This window comes from Neophocaena asiaeorientalis, unplaced genomic scaffold, assembly GCF_003031525.2.
Source record: "Neophocaena asiaeorientalis asiaeorientalis breed wild unplaced genomic scaffold, Neophocaena_asiaeorientalis_V1.1 scaffold450, whole genome shotgun sequence".
Lineage (NCBI taxonomy): Eukaryota > Metazoa > Chordata > Mammalia > Artiodactyla > Phocoenidae > Neophocaena > Neophocaena asiaeorientalis.
The window spans coordinates 4,381,499-4,403,313 of NW_020175674.1; the positions used below are offsets into that span (position 1 = coordinate 4,381,499).

Genomic DNA, 21,815 nt, shown 5'->3' on the forward strand with positions numbered 1-21,815 from the left:
AAAAAGAATGCAGCTGGAGGTATCACACTCCCTGATTTCAAATTATACTACAAAGCTATAGTAATCCAAACAACATAGTATTGGTAGAAAAACAGACACAGATAAATGGCACAGAAATGAGACCCCAGAAGTAACCCCACATGTATATGGACAGTTAATATATGACAAAGGAGCAAAGAACATGCAATGGAGAAAGGATAGTCTCTTCAATAAATGGTGTTGGGAAAACTAGACAGTCACATGCAAAAGAATGAAACTAGACCATTATCTTACATCATACACAAAATTAACCCAAAATGGATTAAAGACTTGAATGTAAGATCTGAAACTACAAAACTTTTAGGTGAAACCATAGGCAGTATATTTTTTCATCAACCTCAGCAATATCTTACTGGATGTGTGTCCTCAGGCAAGGGAAACAAAAGCACAAATAAACAATAGGGACTATATCAAACTAGAAAGCTTCTGCACAGTGAAGGAAACTATCAACAAAACCAAAAGACTACCCATCAAATGGGACATGCTATTTGTAAATCATACAGCTGATAAGGCACTAATATCCAAAATATATAAAGAACTCATACAACTCAAGAACAAAAACCCAAACATCCTGAATACTTTTCCAGAGTAGACATACAGATGGCCAACAGGCACATGAAAAGATGTTCAACGTCACTAATTATTAGGGAAATGCAAATCAAATCCACAATGAGATATCACCTCACGTCCATTAGAATGGCTACCATCAAAAGGGCAAGAAAAACAAGTGATGGAGAGGATGTGAAGAAAGGGGAACCCTCCTACACTGTTGGTGGGAATGTAAATTGGTGCAGCCACTATGGAAAATGTTATGGAGATTCCGAAAAAAATTTTAAGAATAACTAATTTTCTAGCTATTCTACTTCTGAATATTTATCCAAGGAATATGAAAACCCTAATTTGAAAAGGTACATGCACCCTTATGTTCATTGCAGCATTACTTACAATAGGCAAGATATAGGAGTAGCCTAAGTGCCCCTCAGTGGAGGAATGGATAAAGAAGATGTGGTATGTATATACAGTGGACTCAGACATAAGAAAAACAAACAAAAGATGAAATCCTGCCATTTGTGAAAACATGGGATGGACCTTGAGGGCTATTATGCTAAGTGAAATAAGTCAGAGAAAGACAAATATGGTATGACTTCACTCATGTGTGGGATCTAAAAACAAACAAATGAACCAAACCAAACCAAACCAACACACAGATATATAGAACAGAGTAGTGGTCACCAGAGGGGAAAGTAGGTAGAGGGAAGGCCAAATGGGTAGAGAGGGTCAGCTTTTGGTGATGAGCACACTGTAGTGTATACAGAAGTTGAAACATAATGTTGTACACATGAAATTTATGTAATTTTTTTAGTGATTCATTTATATATTTATATATTCTTTGCATTCTCTTCCATTATAGGTTATTACAAGCTACCGAGTATAGTTCCCTGTGCTGTACAGCAGTTCCTTGTTTATTTATTTTATATCTACTGCGTGTGTATATATCTTAATCCCAAACTCCTAATTTATCCCTCCCCTCCCCTTCCCCTTTGGTAACCGTAAGTTTGTTTTCTATGTCTGTGAGTCTATTTCTGTTTTGTAAGTAAGTTCATTTGTATCATTTTTTAGATTCCACATACAAGTGGTATCATATGGTTATTTGTCCTTGTCTGACTAACTTCACTCAATATGATAATCTCCAAGTCCATCCATGTTGCTGCAAATGGCATTATTTCATTCTTTTTTATGGCCGGGTAGTACCCCATTGTATATGTAGACCACATCTTCTTATCCATTCATCTGTTGATGGGCACTTGGGTTGCGTCCATGTCTGGGCTATTGTAAATGGTGCTGCTGTGAACACTGAGAGACGTGTATCTTTTCAAATTACAGTTTTTTCCAGATATATGCCCAGGAGTGGGATTGCTGAGTTTTCATTATGGGATTGTAATTTCCTGCTTCTTTGCACATCTGGTCATTTTTGTATCTCAGGCATTAAAAATTTTATGTTGCTAGGTTCTAAGGAAAAAAATGTGTCTAGTTCCTTATATTTCATTGTATTTGTATATATAAAATGTGTAACATACATTTATTCTACATATATACACACACATATACATGTGGGTGTGTATATAATTGTATGTTTGCATGTTATATATGTATTTGTTTATTTACTTTTAGCTTTTTTCTGGGCTATAATTTACTTAGAAACATTTTGATCCTTTCCTGGCTTACTTTTAAAGTGTTGGGCAAACCAGCTAAGCCTTCATTTTAGGGCTAGTTTGGCCTCACAGTGGACCAGTGGCCGTACAAGCACTCTTCCGAGCATCCCAGCTGTTGCCCATTGTGCCCTGGCCATGGGGCACGTGGCCTGTCCCAGCCCTGAGTGGCCTCTAGGGATTGATCCATCCACCTGTTTCCTGCCAGTGGTTCCTTTCTTGAACTCAGGGAGTCTCACCAGCATCTACTGACCAGACTCAGTAGGACTTGAGGCAAGCCCTCTGCAGACAGTCGCACCCTCTGCTCTTGGGGTGACGCCCCCTGAATTCCAGCTGTCTTGGCCTCCCCGAGTTCTCCATTCTGTTTCCTCAGCTCAAGGAGACGGCAGAGCTGTGTGTGTTCCCCTCCCAGGGGTGTAGCCTTCAGGAGGGAAGCTGGGGCAACTGTAGGGCTCACATTTGTCTCTTCTTTTCAGAGATCTCTGTCCTGTGTGCCTTTTCCCCAGTGCTAGAAACTATTTTTTCAAATGTTTTGTCTGGTCTTTAGCTATTTAAGACAGTAGGGAAAACCCAGTCCTTGTTGCTTTGGCCATCTTGTCCATAAGTAAGTGGAAATGGCCTGATGGACTTGGAGCTGCACGTGTTCATTGGTAAACGTACACTGAGCAGGGCGGTCCTTCTGACTGGGAGGCACTGGGTCCCCACCACCCACCCTGTCCACTTGAAGAAGCCAGGAAATCCTGCTTTCACTGTGAATAACCAGTGTTCGCTTGCACTTTTTTACACAACTGACCAGGACAGAGACTCCTACTTCACGATTTTTATAAAGCTCCTAGTATCTCAAAGGCTTCTGAGAACATCGTTAAAACTAAATTAACTTCACTGACAAAAGGGAAGGGTACATACGATACCTGAGGCGTAATAAGTGCTTGGAAATGAAGAAAACTCAAGGTACCTATCTTGGGTTGGAAGCAATGGTTTAGGAGCGAAAAACTCCTTGTCCGACTTTCAGAGGGAGGATTCTAACTCCCAGGTTCACAGCAGGTCAGACGGTTCCCCAGAAGGCAGCCCAGGGCTTGGCCTAGTTCTCGACTGCCTCCCGGTGCTGCTGTGACCCGCTTCCCTTGAAGAGCTCACTGAGCAGGGCCTGGTGAAGACAGTGGGCGGGGGTGGGGGTGGGGGGGGAGGTGTCTGAATGCCACCCCCCGCTTTTGTATTAAATAGAAAACCACTTTGCTGCGGTGGTGAGCCGGCTGCCCTCCAGTTCTCTCCCCGGGCTGCCAGCCTGCACCCCATTCTCCAGTGGGACCAGGAAAGGGCCTTGCAGCAGAGCAGGGTGTAGCTTCACAGCTGGCTGTCAGCTCTGCCTGTCTATATGGTAGACCTTGCCATATAACTGCTTGAAGAGCTAGCAGGATATTCCTGAGCTACAGAAAGCAAGAAGACACTCTTAATCTGAATCCTTCAGTGGTCACGATGATAAATGTGTTAGTCTGAGGGAAAATGGGGAAAGTCAGATCCAAGTGGCTTCATATAATTTTCACAATGACTTCTGCGCAACTCGGATCCTGTTTTTTTTTTTTTTTTTTTTTTTTTTTTTTTTTTTTGAGAATGGGGAAATAAAAGTACCTTGAGGCCATGTGAGAAATATACCAGGAGCTTCAGTATGGTTAAAAAGGGCAGACTCTGAGCTAGGAAAAAAAAAGGATGAAGCTTACTTAAAAGCACATGAAAACCACCCCAGAAATCTTTTCATCCTAAGATCTGAGTTGACCTAGTAGAAGTCACTTTTTTGGTGTTAATTTGAACCTTTGACTTTCTGTTGGGGCCCGGGGCTGTTGAAGCCACATCTGAGGAAGGCTTCAGACTTGTTAGCCAAGTGGGGTGAAACGCAGGTGGCCTGGAACTTTCCTGAGCCTCTTCCGGTCAACACTGTTCTCCAGCCATAAGCGGTGGCTAATCCACCTCCCCTCATGGTAGTTTTTACAATGGTATCGGCATTTATCTATCTTAGGGTCCTCTGAACAGAGCTTTGCAGTTAGTGAAGTCTTTCTGTTCACTAATTTCACATCAGACGTGAGGGGAGGGGGTGTCACGCCACCCTGGCGGGTGAGGAAACGGGGGAGTTTCAGAATCGAGAGAGGCTGAGTGACTTGGCCGGTTCTCAGCCGCAAGGACCCACGAGAAAACGGAGGTGCTAACTCCGAATTCTGCCGGGACGTGCTGCCCCGCCAGGATTGGTGGAGATCCCGGGCCAGGCCTCGGGACAACGCTCGCAGCACCTGTCTCCGTGTTCGGGCTCGCTCAGCACCTGCGGTACCCACCGGTGTCTGTGGGCAGCTTCGCGGTGCGTTCTCCCATGGGGGCAGCGGGGTCGGGAGCGCGGGTCTGCAGTCCCGCATCTGGAGAGGTTAAGAGGATGCTGGCTGTGCTCTGCTCACAGCCCCCCCGCGACTGACTGGAATCATTTGATACTAACTTTGCTAACTATGCGTTTGCACAAAGCGGCATAAATCAGCTCAGTTAACGTAGGGAAGGGCAAAAAGTTGCTAAGGAAACGTTCCTGGAGACTGATCCTCCTAACTCTGGAAGGGCGCCTGGCTTTACAGTGTCAGCTTAGTCGTGAAGAGCAGAGGTCGCGGTAAAGACTTTCACAACAATTAGGACGGCTGTGACAGCTGCTTCCAGAGACGGCTTGTGGAGCGCTTAATGGCTAAGCCTGTAACACAGAGTTTGTTAAACTACAGACTGAAGAGTAATGATTTTTCGTAACGCCAAACCATTTAAGGAAATTGACACTCATCTGTTTCCTTGAAAAATGAACTACAAAAACCAAATTTGCCAAATGGCCTGATATCATCTCCTGTACTGATTTCCAGCCCCCCACGCCCCGCTTTTCAGATTGAATCAAGTTGGAGATTTATTACCAAATAACTATAGAGTATTCATTTCCCAGCTAACTGACCGGACTTGTATTCCTCCGTCTTCTAACCTCAGGGTCCATCAGAGCAGCGCTGGCTTTGGTAGCAACACATGGAGATGTCAGAGGACAGGCAGGAAAGCGGGGCGGCCTCCTCCCTGGGGACAGGCAGGGCAAGACTGTGTGCATTTCAGGTGTATTGAGTTCTAGTTACTCCCCGAGGCCAAACGTGCCGGGGCTGTGACGGCCTCTGCGCCGTGCACCCTTTGTCGTCAACAGGCTACGCAGTGTCCAGAAGCCACCCCTCCACACACAGCCTCGATCAGGGCGGCAGACGTGCTCTATTGTAAAGGCAGGCTGTCCTTCTGAGACGATGATGCAGGTAACACTCCTGTTCAACTCTGTGAGCCAAGCCTTGGCCCATGGTAGATACTGAAAAAAATGGGTTCTGATGTGACCAAAATTATATAGGAAAAAAGAGAAGTACGCCAGTATTTTACTTTAAAGACTTTTTTTTCTTTTAACTTTCACAAAGGATTTGCTGTAAGCCTTCAAGTCATCTTGTCCAACCCCAAAGCTGTATTTAAGCGTCGTGGGTCCCAGCCTGGGATGCAGGAATCTGACTTTCTAAAGCAGATCACGACCGTCGAAGAACTGGAACCGAAAGCAAGTAACTGCACCAAGGTATTCATTGCACTCGTGCCTCTTGACCTTGCTGTGTGTCCCTTGAGAGCGTGGCTACCCATCAGGTCTCCTCCCCGCAGGTCCTCGTGTGGCACACTCGGACAGAGAAGGTGAACCTAGCCAACGAGCCCAAGTACCACCTGGACACGGTGACGATCGAGGTGTGACGGAGCCGCAGCTGGTGCTCTGGCGGGCGTGCGGGGTAGGGCTGCGGGCACCCGGGGGCCGTTTCCTCTGCTCTCCTCCCGACGGGCACCTGCTTACAGGGCGGTTGTGTCCGGAAGCTGAGCGCGGGTAGAGACATCTGCTCTTGTCTCTGTTTGTTCTGCATGCTCCCTTACAAGCAACCCGGAGGGTCTCTGTACAGCACAGCTAATGGCACGCAGGCTAGTACCATTCTCAGAATCTTCTTACATACTTTTTTTTCCCATTTGGCTTTATAATTAATTGGTAGAACTGAACAGGTTTTCAAAACAAACAGATGACAAGTGTTCTGTCAACAACACATTCCCAATTTGTGACTCTGCAACGTGAAGTAACTTTTGTAAGACTGGTGGCAGTATACATCATAGGAAATAAAACCCACAAAAAAAGGTCTATGGATTCATCTGTTTAATACAGGGATATGACATCTGTCAGTACTAGGCACCATAAAATGTAAACACAATTACTGTCATAAACCTGGATACGCCTTCAAGGGTTGAAGTGGCTTGTTTAGTTACCCTGTTTGCATCTAGTGCAGAGAAAGGTCTCGTGTTTGTTAGCACTATGTGTACATAGGAAGAGATCCCAATTACAAGGGAGGCAGGTAAAATCTGACTTCTTCAAACATTCGTTAAACAACTAACTAACTCTGTAGTAACGTCCAGGCTTATCTTCCTTTCTCTAACCACGTTCCCGGTTAAGCACATCATAGCAACAGCACAGTGACGTGAATGATGACATAAAAGAATCTGGATACACTAGAAAACAAACAGTGCTCAGTGATACATTGACATTCTATTTATATGATGAAACATTTGATCATACAGTACCTTCCTACAGGATTACTGGCTAATCTGGGGGTGGGGTTCATACTGTTGGAGGTATTACTAACAAACATGATAGCTACTTCCCTTATATGCAAACGTGAGAGCTATAATTTCCTCGGGAGGGAAACTGATCATGCACGTTGACCGAGCAGCTGCCCAGATACTGTGTCTATGAAATCCTGGGAAATGTGAGCAAAAGCTGCCCTCGACATGAAATGGTTTCTCAACCTGCTTTTCACCACAGCAAATTTAATCCATCATCAGTACAGACCAACACGGTCAATCAATCAGGTAATTCTTAATATGAACAAATGGGGAGAAAAGAAAAAAATATTATGTACACGAATGAACAGGGGAACCCGGCTGCATCTCCGCAGGAATGTCAGGGGGGAGCGCGGTGGGCCGTGCTGCAGGGTCACTTCCACAGCTGCGTGCTGAGCGTCTGACCTGACGAGGCCCCCGACCACCCCGCTGCCCCTGCCGTGGTGCTGGGGGGCTGGCTGAAGCCTGCTGCGGGGCTTGCGCCGCCCAGGCTCAGGCCAGCCATCTGCTGGTTCACCTGTGAACACACAAAAGGCATCCTTCACTTTTCAGGCCTGGTTTCTTCAGCCACTGCTAGACGTTTTTAATGGCCAGCCTGTTTTAGTAGAAGTGGGCCTTTACTCGAAGTTGATTTACTCAGAGAGACACGGACACTTAATAGCAACTCTAAGTATTTTTCATCCATGTGAACAGCCGTCCGAGCCCTGGGGTAAAAGCAGACGACCGCACGATGCTTTCTCCACAGAAAGCAAATAGCTACCGTGTTCGCTTCTTGGTTGCTATTTCCTTCCGCTTTTCAACCCTGTCTATAAAGTGGTCTCAAGTCATTTTATATTTATTCATTTTCTGGACTCAATTTCTTGTCCCCCAAAGATTAACCACAACTGGAAAAAGCACCAAAGCAATCGCTGAATTCATATCTGGATGTACCATGAGTCTGCTATTCGAACTTTCAACTATACTAGCAATACTTTCAACTATATACTTTCTAGGATATGCCTTCAACTACAGTTTAACTACTAAGGACTAAGGAAATGTTTGAAAGTAAACTACTCCAAAATTATGAATTGTATGATGGCAATTGTTCTGTCTTTATTCAAGTCTTAAACAGCTCTGTATACTTTATAAACATTTTAAAAGGTCATAAAACATATTTTTCTTTTGCTATAGCCAACCATATAAACGCCTATTATATGACAAAAGGTGTAAGATTACACGTACTTTCCTTCCAGACTGGAGTCCTAAAGGTGTAAGATTACATGTACTTTTCTTCCAGACTGGAGCCGTGTGTACATAAGCCTCCTAACCCTCCCCTGTGGTGCTCTCACTTCTAAGACTGATGGTAAATGAAGGAAAGGCAAGGAGATTTACTACTAAGTAGAGTGGATTCAAAACCTATGCTCAGGGCTTCCCTGGTGGCGCAGTGGTTGAGAGTCCACCTGCCAATGCAGGGGACGTGGGTTTGTGCCCCAGTCCGGGAAGATCCCATGTGCCACGGAGCGGCTGGGCCCGTGAGCCATGGCCGCTGAGCCTGCGCGTCCGGAGCCTGTGCTCCGCAACGGGAGAGGCCCCAACAGCGAGAGGCCCTCGTACCGCAAAAAAGAAAAAAAAAAAAAGATTAAAAAAAAAAAAAATCTATGCTCAGGGTTGGATTGTATTAATAAAGTTCAACCGTCTGCAGTTCTTAGTTCTTCAAAAACCCTAATACTAACCACATCACTGATGAGGCACAGTGTCTGGAGGGGCAGGTCGCTTCTTCCTAGGTACTAAAGGATGTTTAGTACCTGTCGTGGCCAGCAGACCCCTCCAACAGAGAGCTGGAGAAGAGCACCCCCTTCGGCGGGCCCGGAAGTAAGGTGGGGTAAGTCCTTACTGGTTCAGCAGGCACCCTAACCTGGGCTGGGTCTGCTTCAGCATTCCGGCTGCACAAAAGCTATTACTGACATTTGACACTTAACGATTTTTGAGATTCCCAGAGTGCACAGACCAATGTCATATAGATATTCCTTTAAATAGTGATAGTAAAAAATAACTTGGAACATTCATGGGATATACAGTGATTTTGCTAATAATGTCGGTTAGAAATTGCTATATACTATTCCCTGAATGCTGACGAGAACAGAAGTCAAGGGCATCAAAATACCAGAGGAACATCAAATAAGGAAGTGTACAAGGAAGAGTGGGACCACGAACCTAGGTCTGAGGCCTCTGTCTGTGAAGCCAGAGGAAAGTCAGAATGGATTTGAAAGAGGTAATGCTAAAATGTCATCTCCTGGCTCTAAACTAAGTTAGGCAGAAATAGGATTTTGTAATATGAGGGGATGTAAGACACAAATATGGACTGGTTCATATCTTACGGGAATTCTTGAACTAGTGTATATTTTTTTTAAACATAAATGTGACTATAAGTAAGAATAAAATACAACTTTAGAAATGTATTTGAACAAAAAGATTTTTTATAAATCCACGCACAGCCTAGATCTCTCAGAAACAGTGCTCTGAGAATATGAGGCTGGGTTGTTTTCTAATTTGTGAAAGTTACCAAGAGCCCCCAAAATTATTAGTGAGAATAGGTTGGTCTAAGTAGTCTATACAAACAACCCACCAGGGGGCTGGGTTTAAAGCTTGGTGCTAATTTCAAAAGATGCCCAAGATAATTTCTAGCTGTTACAGACAAATGAGGGACATTCACCATTACAGCTGTGTTATAATCAGAAATGAAAAAATGCTTAACATTCTCTACAGAATATTCTAAATACAGGCACAATGACAGCTCATTTGTCTATCTGATTAGACAGTTTTTACCTTTTATAACATTATCCCTCCTCAATTCTTTCTGCCAGATTGTTAGATTTAAAAACAAATAAAACCATTTAGAAAACAAGATCTGGTTTCTCTGATTTTGGAGAAATTGGAGAGAAAGGACCCTACCTGGGAGAGGTTCCATGGGGGCTGCTGAGCTGGCGGCAGGCCAAACTTACTCTGGGCTGCACCCGCGTGTCCCACCATCCCTCCTGGGGGGCCGACCACACTCTGCGGAAGTGGCATCACCCCAGTCTGTGCGTTTCCCATGAAGCCGTTGGGCAGGGGCACGCCCACCATCACGCCCGCGCTCGGCCCCATCACGCTTCCCGCAAGGCCAGGAGCTGCAGGCACAGGCCCGCCCATGGACGGGAAGCCTTGAAATGCAGCCGGTGCTTGTGAGGGAAACGGTATATTTGTGGGTCCCATAAACACACCTGCAGCAGAAGAACCGAGCAGAGAAAACAAACGAAGAGAACAGGGTTACCGCACAGCGCTGCACTCGCCTCTGTCAGCACAGAAACAGGAGCCCGTCTTGCTGAACTACCCACGGCAAAGGCTTTCCTTCTGGTCTGGCTCCTGTTGCTCAGAGCAGCTCACACCTGCACCCTCAGGGCTGGTTACTTCCAGGAAGCAGACAAATCAGTTAGGAGCCTGAGCACATTTAACTAGGGTAAATAAATCCTGTGCAACAGCTACATAAAATATCCACTGTGAAGACCAAACTATATAGCATGAGACTGTGTTTCTGCTGATTTGCACCACTGGTCTCTCACTACCAAGTAAACAAGTCAGAGTGGACTGTCTCTGGTTTTAATGGAAGCAGCTGAGACGTCATATAATTTCAGCTCTTACGTGAAATGCAGCCCATTATTTGAGAGGAAATGACAGATTAAAACTGTGTAAACATAAATCTTTACCATGCTAGTATTTCTTTTTGATATATTAAAAAAAAACCTCAAAGCTTTTTTTGATTTCATGTGGTATTTCAGACTTACTGTTTACATGCAGAAAGAACACCATACTGTACAGAGTTATAAACTTCAGGCAAATCAAATTTAAGTAACTCTTCAAAGATAATCCCTGTCCTATAAGGCTTGTGAAACATTAAGTGACATGCGACCAGCCTGTGAACCCTAAATGAATGAAGTTTTGTGCATTCTAGCCCTAGCGCTTCTTTCATTTCAGTTTTGTAGCTGTGTAAACCACCACAGAAGCTCACTACACAGGAAAAACAAGGGAGAAATGTAACTGACATTACGTAAGCACAAAGAACACACTTCTAGTGATGTCACTGCAATTCACGGAAAGCAGATTTCAAATGGATTACCAGGAGCACTCTGCTGCTGGGTGGTCCCCGTGCCATACAGAGACAAGATGGAGTCTTTGGAGAGCTGTTTCTTGGCCACCTCTTCTGACTTAGTAGTTTGCTCAGTGAATAGATCCAGATCCCCAGATGTCACTGCAGACAGAGCGGCAACTGCTGGTACAGAGGGCGTCCCCTGAGACAGATACCAAAACAAGCTGTCGAATTCTGCATAATAAAACACAGCTCATCCATTCCTTGAAATCCAAATGAAGTTATGAAATTAGAAACTAAACAACTGTAGAAGGTAACAAACATGGTGACACTAAAGGGAATCGCTGACAAAGCCCATGTAAAACCTACATGCAGGATAGAGGAACATTTCCTATTTTGAATCTGTTAATGTAAAAGGAGTAGATAGAACCTCTCTGATGCTGAGTTCTGCCCACCACATCCTGACCACAGTGGCTTCAACAACAGGCATGTGGTGCTGCCTGAGGACCAGCATTCCTGGGAGATGTTCGCACATCTCCTGATTGTTCGCACAATCACTGCTGCCAAGAACTGGTATCCCTTGGAGTGAAGAACATTTCTACAACTACAGCAGACTGCAGGAGGGTCCTGCAATGGCCGATTTTGTCTTCTTTGGGGGGGGAAAAGAAAAGTTTTGATTTTCAAAAGCAACATCATGATATTTTTATGAACCGAATCCAATCCGTTTTTACCGCAACATGAGAATGCTTCCAGTCTACCCAGATATGAGGTCCAGCAAAACTGCGACCACCTGCACTCTCCCCTACACCTTGCATTCCGCTTGCAGACAGGGGTAAGAACACGAATACAAATGAGCATGTGCAGAGTGTAATACAAAACAAAAAATTTCACTTCATCTCCTGTATCTCGCACACAGATAGCATTACACAGTCACAACTGACACCTCACTTTAATCTCTGCGGTCACTACCCAATCACATTTGCGTATAGGGAATTGACTTAGATGTGAAGAGTTTCAGAGAAGTCTATGAAGACTAGTAAAAACTGGATAAGAGTCTTCTCAAACTACAGAATGAGGTGAGCAGCAAGTAGAAGTTAAATCATAGTGTACATGATTTGGCTTGAATTTTTAAAAAATCAAACATTTAATGCCTTGGCTAAAAAACCTTTCAATAAATTAGCATCCAAGCATTATGCTCACAAACTAACTTAAGCAGAACAATATTTTGAATCTATTATGACATCAAACAAGAATTTTAAGACAGGAAAAAAAGCCACATAATTTTGCAAAAGATCTGAAATGTGTAAGAAACCGGACATGATGGAATTCAAATACAACAGTGGGCTTGAATCAAATATATCTGACGTAGCAATGAAGCAGCAGAAGGCAGAGGCCGAGAGAGTGGGCCCTGCGGCCAGCCTGCAGGCTCGCCCCAGTGCCCTCGGACCTGCCACTCCACCTTCCCACGCCCTCCTCTGGGCCCAGGGAGGAGCTGCCTTACCGCCACGCCCGACGGCCACAAGGAGTGCTCGGCAGACGCCAGCATTGCTGTTAGTGTTGCTAGGTGACAAGGCAGCCACACCTCACTAAATGATCCTCCAGCACGTTTAGTTTCTGTTCAGTCTAAGAACCTGCTCAAAACCCTGGGATCTGTTCCCTGAGGAGGACACAGACGTGTGAGAAAACCCGAAGTGCTTGGGAAAGCTACTATTATTCCACCTCAGGCTAGAGCAGCCCCGTGCTCCAGACGCATGTGTTTCTTCCGATGAACGCCTGCCTCCACAGGGACACAGTCTAAAGCACAGCCACGCCAGGCAGCCTGGCTAGCAGGTGCTCGAACGGCCATTTACGGGGCGGGTGATGGGGGCGCCCCACGTGCCGGCAGGACCACTCCAAGGTAAAAGGAGAACCACTGCTGCCGGTACGTGCGCACTTTCCGGAGGCTGCAGGATCCCCAGCCAAAGGCTCTCTGGCCGTCTGGGATCCGGGGCCAAACCGAGGACAGGCCACAGCACCTGTGTGAGTCTAGATGCTGTGGGGATGTGGATATTATGGACAGAACAGGAAAGGGAGGGCTTCTACGTGTCACCTTGGGGGACACTGGAACGATGCCCCCTCAACCCCCAGTACACGCGTCCTCTCGGGTCAGCTGAGCGTTCCCAGCCCCTCAGGGAAGACTGCACAGCCAGACAGGAAAGCAGATGGTCACATCAATCCAGCTCACATTCACGTGAGGGGAAATCTTCAACCAGAATTTGCACCACACTCAGAAAATGAGGACTGAAAGAAGCAGGGTTCAGAGTAATTCCTAGTGGGGTCCAATTCAATTTCACAGCATAAAAAGCCACCAAATTAGTAAACTATGTACAGTGTGTGTGTGTAAAATGTGTGCTTTAACCCACCTTCTCTCTCCTTCCCCCAATTTTCAAAGACATTATTTTGACAAAATGTCTGGATTAGAGTCTTTACATGTAGTTTGGAGGGAAGATAATTCACCAAATTATTTTAGAGGGCTCCATAAAACTGACACCATTTTGGTCCAAAAACATTCCAGAAAAAGAATGAGATGTGATTTTGAAGACCTGCCCTGTTTCCTCTCAGGTACAGAGGCCCAGCACGAAGGCCAGGGCGGCCCTGGGGGCACGAGGAGGAGCTGCACACACACTGAGGGGGGCTGAGGTCCGCAATGTCTGGCTCGCTGCTCTCCCTGCACAGAACCCACGGGGCCTCGGCTGGCCTGGGGTCTAACGCGCAAGCAGCTGCAGAGCGGTTCCCGCCCCGCAGTGGAGTCTAAGGAAGGCGGGCCGGCTGAATGGCCCCGCTAGAACGCTAGACCAAAAGAAGCTGCTTTGCATGCTCGGACTGTCAAGTATCCCAAATACTTCTTTCCACACCCAAAATGTTAGCGTTAGACTTTTTCTTTTACTACCACACGCATACCCACAGCTGCACACATTCACAAGGTAATTAATGTTAACCGAAACGATACCAGCAATACTTAGTTCCTCTTTTTACGTGTTGGGGGAAGGAGGAGAAGAGGCAAAGCCATAAAATAAAGCTATCTTCTCTGAAAATAAACAGCGATGCTGCAGATAAAGCTCCACTTAAACTAATGATTCCTCAGAAATCTATTTGCTCAATTCCAGCGTTAATTATACAATGACTATCATAATGACAATAAATATATATAATAAAAATATACGTAATTCATCTTCCTAATAAGACATTGGTTCTTTCTTGTTAAAACTTTCCATCCAAACAATTCCCATTTGGCTCAGGTTTTCTAGAGAAAGAGAAATATTTTACCTCAAAAATTATACTTTACTACAAAAAACTAGTTGCTTATTTGTAAATTTAAAACAGAATCTCGGGCTTCCCTGGTAGTGCAGTGGTTGGGAGTCCGCCTGCCGATGCAGGGGACACGGGTTCGTGCCCCGGTCCGGGAGGATCCCACGTGCCACGGAGCGGCTGGGCCCGTGAGCCATGGCCACTGAGCCTGCGCGTCCGGAGCGTGTTCTCCACAGCGGGAGAGGCCACAACGGTGAGAGGCCCCCGTACCACAAAAAAAAAAACAGAAACAAACAAAAACCCAAAACAGAATCTTAAGTTGTGGGCTTAAGAGTAACCTATGTCCCTGAAAGTTATATATTAATATCTCACCTTAAAGACAAATACTGCACAGTATCACTTATATGTGAAATCTTAAAAAAAAAAAAAAAAAGGCAAACCCATAGAAACAGAGCAGAATGGTGTTTGCCAAGGGCTGGGAGGCAGGTACACATTTTCAGTTATAAGATGTAAGATCTGAGGATCTAATGCATAACACGGTAGCTATAGTTGATTATACTGTATTGTATAAATGAAATTCAATGAGAGTAGATTTTAAGCATTCTCACACACAAAAAAGGTAAATTTGTGAGATAATAGATGTGTTAATTAACTTGGTGGTAGGAATCTTCACAACGAATACATATATCAACACATTACGTTATACATTTTAAATATATAATTTTATTTTTCAATTATACCTCAATAAAGCTGAAAAAATATTTGAAATATTTAACAAAAAAAAAGATGTGATCGACAAGGGATTAATCTCCAAAATATACAAACAGCTCATGCAGCTCAATATCAAAAAAACCAAACAACCCAATCCAAAAATGGGCAGAAGACCTAAATAGACATTTCTCCAAAGACATACAGATGGCTAAAAAGCACGTGAAAAGATGCTCAACATCTCTAATTATTAGAGAAATGCAAATCAAAACTACAATGAGGTACCACCTCACACTGGTCAAAATGGCCATCACCATAAAAATCTACAAACAATAAATGCTGGAGAGGGTGTGGAGAAAAGGGAACCCTCTTGCACTGTTGGTGGGAATGTAAATTGGTGCAGCCACCATGGAGAACAGTATGGAGGTTCCCTAAAAAACTAAAAATAGAACTACCATACGACCCAGCAATCCCACTACTGGGCATATACCCAGAGAAAACCGTAATTCAAAAAGACACATGCACCCCAATGTTCATAGCAGCACTGTTTACAATAGCCAGGACATGGAAGCAACCTAAACGTCCGTCAACAGAGGTATGAATAAAGAAGATGTGGTACGTATATACAATGGAATATTACTCAGCCATAAAAAGAATGAAACAATGCCATTTGCAGCAACATGGATGGACCTAGGGATTATCATACTGAGTGAAGTCAGAGAAAGACAAATATGATATGATATCACTTGTATGTGGAATCTAAAATACGACACAGGGACTTCCCTGGCATTCCAGTGGTTAAGACTCCTCGCTTCCACTGCAGGGGGCGGGAGGCACGGGTTTGATCCCTGTAAGGTCCCACACATGCTGTGTGGTGTGGCAATCAATCAATCAATCAATAAAATACGACACAAATGAATTTACTTACAAAACAGAAATAGACTCACAGACATAGAAAACAAAGTTATGGTTACCAAAGGGGAAAGGGGGGGAGGGATAAATCAGTTTGGGATTAACATGTACACACTACTGTATATAAAACAGTTAACCAACAAGGACCTACTATATAGCACAGGAAACTATACTCAATATTTTGTAATAACCTAAAGGGGACATGAATCTGAAAAAGAACATATATGTATAACTGAATCACTTTGCTGTACACCTGAACCTAACACAGCACTGTAAATCAACTAGACTTCAATTAAAAAAAAAAAGAATAAAGGCAAAAAAGAAATTCCATGTAAAGAAGGCAAGTCAAAATTTCTTTACCACTGATACTTTTTAAAAATCTTTATTGTTAATATTACGTTCTAAATAATTTTTTTAAAAATCATTAAAATAAAAAAAGGCAGATTTTAAGGCTAAGAAATAACGTGTCTTCATAAAAAAGCATATGGGTACTGAGTTTGCTAGAATTTCTTGTTCTCAGTTTGCCGGCACCCGGAGGGAAACACTGTCCTGGGCTGGCCCGAAAGAGCACAAGAAAAGAACTACGGGCTTCTAGTCCACGTTCACACGCCAAACAGTTCAAAACCCTCTGAAGTAAGTAACCTTGTGGATCGCAGGCAAGGCTGAAACAGTCCGAGTTTTCCCACTTACTCATTCTAAACACCGTTTGCCTAGAGCAAGAGTTAGCAAACTTTAGACAGTGACTCTTAGGCTTTGTGGGTCATGGAATATCTGCTGCAACTACTCAACTTCCTTTGCAGTGTGAAAGCGGCCACAGACAGCATGCAAGTAAACGGAGTGGCTGTCTCCAATCACACTTTATTTGCAAAAACAAGCTGCAGGCTTAGTTAGCCAACTCCTGGCCTAAAGATCTAGAGGCTTTCAAGTAAGAAACAATTCAAAATTGAAACTTTCCAAGAAGAAAATACACAGTGTAAAACCATACTCTTAACACATACCTGAGCTGGCGGCAGGACAGTTGCAGGTAAGGGATTAGAAATCATCGGTCCAAAGATGTCCAGATCATCGTTCAAGGCCTGTCCCGTGGCTGTGTTCCCATTAGTCACTGGCACCTCGGCAGGGCCGTCTGAATAGAACGTAGATTCTTGTCTTAAAGATTCTAGAATCTCTTAAATTACTTGAAACATGGCTTTATTCTAAAAATATATGGTTAAAAGTTAACAACAAAATGTATGCCCTCCTTCTACCCCAGGCTCTCTCCTCTCTCCCAAAGAAACCATTTCCAGTTTTGTTTGTTCTCAAAGAAATATTCTTTACCCGCCAGTTTCTAAGTATATATGCAAACCCCTTTTTAACAAATGGTATTATACTATTGACATTATTCTGTGTCCTGATGCTTCCTTACATGTAAGGTACTGTTCTGAGTACTTTACATATATTAACTCATTTAATCCCATAACCTTATGAAACTGGCACTACTTTTGTGGTCACTGGCTAAGCTGGGATACGATACCATGTTCCTACGAAGGATGCCTCTCCATAAATATGCATGTGTGTGTGCGCGCGTATGTGTGAGTGTTTCCAATATTACTTCATATCACGTTTACCTACCTTGGAAATAAATTTTAATGGTTTAAAATGTCTGGAATGTTAAATTTTAAAGTTACATAAGGAAAAAAACTGGACAGAAAGAAAACAAACATACACTATACACTGATTCCGTAGGAAGTGTCCACAAAACACTGAAACAGACCCTTTCTGTACTCAAGTGCGGCCACCCTCAGTGTTGGGTGCACTGAGCCGCCGGGCGGCACCGACACCCCTGACGTCAGCCCAGAACTCACAAGTGTCGGGTGGGGGGCCGGGTGGGGGGCGGTGCAGAGAGCTTGCAAGCACGGGGTTTCAGGGAGCAGGACAGCTCACACAGCTCAGTTTTCCGTGGTCACGACCCAAGGAGCAGTTCAGAACATCACAATTCCAATCTCTGAGGACTTACATCCTAATCGAGCTCCCACTTTACAGCTTACAACCTCACTTGATCCCTCTGCTGAACCACACACTCCTCAAAGGCAAATGAGGCATCTTCTAAGACGTCTTCGACAAGGAGGGGGATGGACGTCTTGCACAGAGTAGATCCTTGGATACTGAACAGATTTAATGCAAGATCTACCACGTACTACGTATTTCTAACACAACCCACAGAAACTCACAGATTTCTTCTCTTTTTTTGAGGTGTAACTATAGAAATTAGTATCTTTTATTTCCCTGTTTAAGCTTCAGTGAAACAAATTATCATTAATTGCAATGAATAAATGGTCACAGTAAAATATTCTTTACTACTTAATTTATAAAAGTGTGTGTGGGGCTTCCCTGGTGGCGCAGTGGTTGAGAGTCCGCCTGCAAAACCCATGAAAGGTTAGTTTGGAAGAAGCCAACTGCAAATATTTTTCAATAATTTTCCATGATATCACATTATCAGAGCCATAAAAAAAATATACTCAGCACATATGTTTATGCGGTACACATGTTATATCTCTATAAGCACTACGGACAATTTAAAGGTGAAGCAATAAAACAATGCGTAGATTATTACTAATTTATAATATACAGAATTTTAAGCTAACACACAACCATGACATAAAAGAATTCAAATATAACTCATACATGAAAGTAATTTTTTCCATTTCTAACTCATTCAAAGCGGCAACATTCATTCTGAAGTTAGACTTCTTTCAGGTGCTATTTTATGTTTTCCAGCCCATTCCACATTCCATTTACCTGATGTGTAGTACATCAGGTAATATGAACCAGAAATAAAATATTTTAGAAGGACAGGGTATTCTAGATTAAAAACACAACTAAAGGAACATCTCTGTGCCATCCACAACTCAGTAAAGAAACTCAAATAACACTGCCATGTGAGTCCGTGGTGCTTGAACCCCTAAGCTACAGACCTGAGGACAGGGGAGCAACCTCATCAAACAGACATGTTCATTCTATCACATGAACATGGAAGCACTTTATTAGCAGAAAATATGACTATTTCATGCAACTTAAACTCACAAACAGAAGCACATGTCCTCCAAAATAAACCACAACCAAGAGGAACAAAAGTAAAAATGAGCATAAGTAACTATTTCCAGTTTTTCAGTTAAAACTTTTTGCTGTTTCAAGTAATAGCAAACACTAACAATCAGGATAAATTTATATTAAAAAAACCTTAAACATGAGAAAATGCTATCATTAACTTATTATTATTACCACTATTATTATTTTTGGGGAATTGGGGGAAAAGGTATAGATCTGTTTTTTGGCCCAGGACATGTCAATTGGCTCGTACAACATCAGTGAGCGCAGGATGCACTGTGTGAGAACCAAGAGGCTCAGCGATTGCAGGCAAATCATGTGTTTGCGTTACTTCAGAAACTGAACATGTTTCAGAAATTTTAAGTCTGTTCAAAGGGGTACAGTCTTTTAAGTCTGTTCGAAGTCCTCCAGTCTTCTCCCCACACAATCCCCTAATATGACGGATTGAAACTCCCATCAATTCTCCTTGTCACTAAAAAAGCTAAGCATTCACAGAATTGTCGAAAAACAAATCCTTAACTTACATGAAAACGTCTTGCCCTTGCAAAATCAGTACACAAATTCCCAACGAGTTTTCCCACTGGATTTCAATGTCTGCTAATTTGACGTACTACATTTGACTTGCTAAAACACATTCTCTACCAAGGACTGTTTCAATTTGTTTCAAAACTTGTGTTTTTTATTTTCAGAATTTAAAAAGGACAGGGGAAGGCTAGTAATCATTACCATCACTATAAACATCACCTGCTTCCTGGACTTTCTAAAAGAACGTTTCCATGTTATCATTTCTGTCTCCATGGAGGATGAGAAGGCATCTCCTTCCATCACCCCCAGTTACAGAAACCAGGGCACAGAGAGATTAAAGACTCAATGTCGCTTCCCTAGTGAAGCAGCAAAACTTGTACTAGAATGAAGTCTTCTGAGCCCTGGACCAGTGCGTGCTCCTTTCTTTAAGCCACATTACACAAAAGTCATGTAGTTACAGCTGTAGATAAAGAAATCACTTAAAAGTCTGAACATTAAAAACCAACCCTTACATAGTTAATAATGATTAGTACAAAGTTACAGAAGCAGTGGCATCAACAGTTCAGAACCCACTCCGTGCCAGCCTGTCTCCACACACACACACCACCGCCCCCATCCTCCTGCCAGGCCCAGCATCCTCAGGGTACAGTGAGGGGCCCAGCCGGTGCGGCCACGGAGGGGCACCTGGGCCGCACGGGCAGCTCCGTCACAACCACTGCAGCTCAACGCGGCCTCTCCATCAAGGGTTCACCAGCAGCACAGTCCTCGCCGATCAAATAGAAGCTCAGAGGCCACAAAAGCCACAGAATACCAAGATGTTAAAAGCAGTTTTTCAGATAAACATTTAAAAATTTAGAAAGAGTAAGTCTTATTCAAATTAAATGGTTTAAACAGTGTAAATGTTTACATTAGCACTATGATGTAAGAAAAATAATTAAATCCACATGGGCTACATTTTGAGTGTACAGACACATGGGCACACGTGCACACACACCCATACCAATGGAAACCTCCCCCTCCAGGCGTTGGGGAGCCCAGGGCCAGGCCACTTAGCGCCTCCAGGGCAGGAGTGGCCCTCTGTGCAGATAGCGCATCAGGACCTGCACGCACAGCACCTCCCCATGCGCACGGGCTCCTTGCTCGGCTGCAGGGGCGGGAGGAGCAGGCCCCCTCATCAACATGCAGAAACAGTAGCCGGTGGACAGCAAACAGAATGGGAGCGCCAGAGTACAAGAACAGCCGGAGGCAAATGGCAGAAACTTAGCTGGAACAACACCAGAAAGAAGGATAATGAAGCACAAAGGACCCCTCGAAGAGGAAATGAGCAAACAAGAAATGAAGACAACGCAGTAAAACCGGGAAGGAATTTCCATTTTAAAGGCAAGCCATCAAGCCTACAATTAGCTGCCTGTGGGCAACCATTTTCTTTCTAGTTACCTTAAGATTTCAGACTAATGTTTGATCTGAAAACCCAGTTGGTAGACGACTGTTTTATACTGCACACATTCCAGAAATTCACAAGAAAAGCTTAAACGTTTTGAGCCAAAGAAAGTTGTTAAGAATCAGTGCTACATCTCACACGAACAGAAGGCCTGCCCAGCGCGCAGTTACTGGCCTACTTCACATCATCACACTGGTAGATGCTTAGAAAGAAGGTAGCATTTCAAATATCACAACGTCATGAAGGCCATTTCTATCATCTAGAAACCTTCCAAGTAGCTGTCGATTCTGTTAATCGTGGCTGTACCAGAACTCACCTGACAGCAAAAATCCAAATGAGTAAAGGTAAACAAAGTACTTAAAACAATATTTAGTGTCTTCTTCTTGGCCCATTCCAAATGCTTTTGAATGATACCATGTAAAAACTAAAAGGAAATAAGAATAGAACAGTTTGGATTTTTAATAACCCACTATTAATACTAACATTTTTAAGTTCTGTTGCCGGGTACTCTGATCAAGCTCTATATAAAGTGTCTCAGTTTAACGCCCCCATCACCTCCAGAGATTCTGACACAATAAGACGAGGATTTCAACAGAAGTCTGGTGGTACAGCTGGAAAACTCAACTGCTATAACCTTTTGAGCAGCCTTTCCTGGTTCCCCCAAACAGAAGCAGTGCCCCTACCGCGTCCAAGGTTAAAACAGTTCCCGGGCCTGCTGCCCCACCTCCCGAGAAGAGGGCACAGAGGGTGGGGCTGGCCTCACCGCCCAGTCGGGGGCGCCGTCCTGGGCCCCAGCTCCCTACTGAGTGCACGAGGCCCCGCCCCC

General features: G+C 43.9%; 1 protein-coding gene across 1 annotated transcript in view; it reads right to left on the minus strand.

Moving 5' to 3' along the window:
• Positions 1 to 6,450: 6,450 nt before the first annotated feature.
• The window catches only part of SMAP1 (small ArfGAP 1), a 147,850-nt gene continuing 132,485 nt past the window's right edge, over positions 6,451 to 21,815 (minus strand). The window contains exons 9-12 of the mRNA XM_024731903.1: positions 16,935 to 17,062; positions 11,059 to 11,230; positions 9,858 to 10,165; positions 6,451 to 7,443 (exon numbers count right to left, since the gene is read on the minus strand). Coding sequence (XP_024587671.1) covers positions 7,300 to 7,443; positions 9,858 to 10,165; positions 11,059 to 11,230; positions 16,935 to 17,062 — 752 coding nt within the window. The 3' untranslated portion in view covers positions 6,451 to 7,299. The remainder of the gene's footprint in view (positions 7,444 to 9,857; positions 10,166 to 11,058; positions 11,231 to 16,934; positions 17,063 to 21,815) is intronic.